Genomic DNA, 4,474 nt, shown 5'->3' with positions numbered 1-4,474 from the left:
TTAAGGGGATGGAAGACGAAGTCCATTCAGCTTTCTTTTAACTATTTCTTTTTGTTTTCCTCTTGGATTTCCACCCTTTTATCCCTCCAAACACTTTTATTCATTTTACTTAAAATAAATTATCAGGATAAGTCAAGTCTTTGGGAGTTGAGCCATGGCTATCAAAACATCGAGATCTCCTGAAGCCATCTTCTCTCCATCATCTTCCCCTCGTTCCAATTGGATCTATGACATTTTCTTGTGTTTCATAGGCGAGGACATGCGCAAAAACTTCACCGACCACCTCTACTTTGCTTTGAGAGATGCTGGAATCAAAATCTTTAAAGATGACAATGAGCTCCGAAGAGGACAATACCTTGCATCCGAAGATACGGGCAATCCAAGGATCTAGAATCTCTATCATCGTTTTCTCAAGGAACTATGCGGCTTCGAGGTGGTGCCTGGAGGAACTTGTGGAAATTATGGAGTGTCGAAGAACTTTGAAGCAACTCGTTCTACCTATATTCTATGATGTTGAGCCTTCTGATGTGAGAAACCAAACGGGTAGTTTTGCAGAAGCATTTGCGAAACATGAAGAGCATTACTTGTTGGACATGGACAAAGTTCTCGAGTGGAGAAGAGCTTTGTGTGAGGCTGCTAATTGTCAAGGTGGGATCTAAGAAAAACTGCAGACGAGTAAGTTCGTATAAGCAATAGTTTTGTCTTTCACCTACTATATTTTAGTACATTTATAGTATCACATTGCAATATGTTTTCTATATATATACATATATTATAATATGAATATTTGTTTTATTTATATAAAAAAAAAAAAAAAGAAATCTAACATAGTCAAAGTATAGTCATATATATCAGACATTATAAACAATGAAAGTTTTTAGGGTGGAACCACCTCAAAACCCTTTGCTTATCTCTTTCTCATTTTTCTCATACTTTCTTGTTTTTATTTTATTTTACTTTATATTCTATCAATTTTTTTTTTTTTCATCAATAATCACGCGCGCGCGCGCGCACGCGCACGCGCGCGCACACACACACACACACACACATATATATATATATATATATAAGTCGAATCACTCATTAGAGATAGTCTAGAATTGCGACATGTGGTGTAAACCCATTTTTTTTAAAGGCTAAACCGGTTTTTTCAGGCATAATTTTTTAACTCGTTTTTTAATGCATAATTTTATATAAAAAAAAGGGGAGAAACTTCACTTTGGACCCCTGAACTACCACTCCTTTTGACATGCCCCCCTCAAACTTCAAAACCTCACATTTTGGTCCACTGAACTTTCAATTTCTATCACTTTGGACCCCTCCGTTAAATTTTAAACGTTAAAAGTTAGACAATAATGTTTATACCCCTGATTTTTTTTTTATAAAATTCTAAATTTATCCTTATTTTCAAATTAAAAATTAAAAAAAAAAAAATCACAAGGTGACCCACTGTTGGGCCACCTTGTAACCTTTTTTAAAAAAATATTTTTTCTTCAATTTTTTTCATAAAAAGAAAATTGAAGGGTAATTTTGTCTTTTAAGAGTTTTAACGGCAAAAATTGGCGGAGGGGGTCCAAACTCCAAAGTGATAGAAATTGAAAGTTCAGGGGGCCAAAGTGAAGAGCTTTGAAGTTTGAAGGGGGCATATCAAAAGGGGTGATAGTTCAGGGGTTCAAAGTGAAGTTTCCTATATATATATATAAAACTTGAGAATTGCCCAAATAAAAGAAGGTTGTAGAGAGTAAATACGTCTATAAGAGGAAGAGTTACTTAAGAAAGTTGTGGCCAAAATTACTGACAAGGTAATATATTGTTATGACTAAGCCAACTCTTGTCTTTAGCAGGAGCATTCTCTAGGTGACAAGAATCAATTATATCGGACATCAAAGTCTACAGATTCCAAAAATCAGTCCAACTGCAGTTTCTGCACAACCAAAAATAGTTGCAGAATGGTACGCTCAAGAACAAAGTTGATGAATATTCTGATTGAAAGAGGGAAACCCCAGGAAGTCCAATCCATATTTGACAGTTTGATTGAAGGAGGGCACAAGCCATCTCTTATAACATACAAAACCTTGTTGGCTGCCCTGACCATCCAGAAGCGCTTCAAGTCCATTCGTTCGATTATCTCACAGGTAGAAGAAAATGGAATGAAGCCTGACTCAGTATTCTTTAATGCTGTTATAAATGCTTTCTCTGAATCTGGGAACCTAGAGGAAGCCATGTAAACCTTTTGGGAAATGAAGAAGAGTGGATTAAAACCAACAACTATTACTTATAACGCATTGATTAAAGGTTACGGGATTGCTGGTAAGCCTGCAGAATCTCTGAAACTGCTAGACTTGATGTCCCAAGAGGGAAATGTAAAACCCAATCTCAGGACTTATAATGTGCTTGTCAGAGCATGGTGTAAGAAGAACAACATTGTGGAGGCGTGGAATCTGGTACATAAGATAGTAGCTTGTGGAATGCAACCTGATGCAGTTACTTACAACACAATATCAACAGCTTACGCTCAAAATGGAGAGACAGATCGGGCTGAAGGGATGATTTTAGAGATGCAGAAAAACAGAGTGCAGCCCAACGAGCGAACTTGTGGCATCATCATAAGTGGGTACTGTAAGGAAGGTAAATTGAAGGAGGCCTTGAGGTTTGTGTACAGGATGAAGGATCTGGGGCTGCATCCTAATCTCGTAATTTTTAACTCGTTGGTTAAAGGATTTGTGAACACCATGGACAGAGATGGGGTGGATGAGGTGAGTTTGAGCTAAGATCGTATGGTTCTTTTATCTTTTTCTTTCTACAAATTCTTCTCATTATTGCATGACATATTATTTTGATTCTTAAGGCAATACCTTGTTAACAGTTTTATGTATTCACTACTATATCCCTCCTATTTCAATTGTTAGAATTAAATATAATGTGTTATAAGTTGATTCTAAAGTATAATTAAATATTTCGGCAACCTTAGAAGTATTCACTGATAATAGGCGTTCTAACTCTCGTACCAAAGCCAATATATGCACAAAGTCAAATTCTGGTTGATGTTGTAAATATATGCACAAAGTCAAAGCCAATATATGCACAGAGAATAATGACTAAAAGTGTGTTTGTTATCAAACCCATTTCAATAATTATCTGTTATAATCTTGCCTGGCTGTAAGTATAATACATGGGAAGCATTAATCTGCAGGTTATGACATTGATGAATGAATTTGGGGTCAAAGCAGACGTGATTACATACAGTACCATAATGAATGCATGGAGCACAGCAGGATTCATGGAAAAGTGCAGGGAAATCTTTGAAGAAATGATGAAGGCTGGAATAAAACCTGATGCACATGCCTACAGCATTCTTGCTAAAGGCTATGCACGTGCGCGAGAACCCGAGAAAGCCGAAGAACTATTGACAGGAATGACCCAATCAGGAGTCCGTCCAAACGTTGTGATTTTCACAACTGTCATCAGTGGATGGTGCAGCACTGGCAGGATGGAGCGCGCTGTCAAGGTTTTTGACAAGATGTGTGAATACAAGTTTTCTCCAAATTTGAAGGCATTTGAGACCCTAATATGGGGATATGGAGAAGCGAAGCAGCCATGGAAAGCAGAAGAAATGCTCCCAATTATGGAAGAATTTAACGTTCAGCCAGAGAAGTCCACCATCTTGCTTGTTGCAGAAGCATGGCGTGGCACCGGATTAACAAAAGAGGCAAATAGGATGCTGAATAGTTTGAAAGGCAATAGAATAACACATCAGATAGGGACAGAAGAAGAGATACCAGAGAAAATTGAGCAGAAGCAGCCTACTGGTGCCTCTTTTTCCAAGTTGTTGGGTTATGTTTTGGATCATTCGGTTTGCATGTAAAGTTGGTGAAAATGAAGCATCTCAAAGTGTCCAGAAAAATTGATTTTAGAAGGGCCGGTCCGGACAGCCAGAAGCCAGGTCCGGACCTGATTTCCAGAAACAATTTTATGAAGAGGTCCGGACCGCCAGAAGCAGGGTCCGGACCCCATTTCCAGAAACTGTCTTTTGAAAGAGGGGTCCGGACCGCCAGAAGCAGGGTCTGGACCCCATTTCCCGAAAGTTCATCTTATGAGGCCTGTCCGGACCTCAGATTTGCAGGGTCCGGACCTGGCTGACTTATTAGGGTTATTTTCTATTTAAACACGATTTTGCTACATTTATACGTACGTATTTTTGGAGAGCAAAATCAGAGAGCTTAGAGAGAGATATTGTTCTAGCTTATTTGAGAAGGGATTAAATACGTGAAGCCAATTGGAGTTCCGAGGAAAGGAAATCTTATAGAAGAATTGTGCCAGATGTTCTGGAAAGGGCTACTGCGGTAGAAGTCAAGTGAGTCGCTTGTCGTGTACAAGGAAGAGTAGATTGCAAAGGTTTTGTAATTCTTCTTGTATTCCTTATTCTTCTTATAGTGGATTGATTTCCTGGGTTTGGTTGCCCCGGAGAGGTTTT

General features: G+C 38.4%; 1 protein-coding gene across 1 annotated transcript in view; it reads left to right on the top strand.

The window, feature by feature from the left end:
- Positions 1–1,848: 1,848 nt before the first annotated feature.
- LOC132190878 (pentatricopeptide repeat-containing protein At5g25630-like) overlaps positions 1,849–4,474 on the top strand; it is a 2,840-nt gene continuing 214 nt past the window's right edge. The window contains 2 exon segments of the mRNA XM_059605905.1: positions 1,849–2,756; positions 3,194–3,833. Of these exon segments, the coding sequence (XP_059461888.1) occupies positions 1,950–2,756; positions 3,194–3,833 (1,447 nt within the window). The 5' untranslated portion in view covers positions 1,849–1,949.

The sequence above is a fragment of the Corylus avellana genome, chromosome ca8 (genome assembly GCF_901000735.1).
Source record: "Corylus avellana chromosome ca8, CavTom2PMs-1.0".
NCBI classification, from domain to species: Eukaryota; Viridiplantae; Streptophyta; class Magnoliopsida; order Fagales; family Betulaceae; genus Corylus; species Corylus avellana.
Note: the sequence above shows the minus strand (reverse complement) of the source record. Positions and strands in the feature narration are given on the sequence as shown.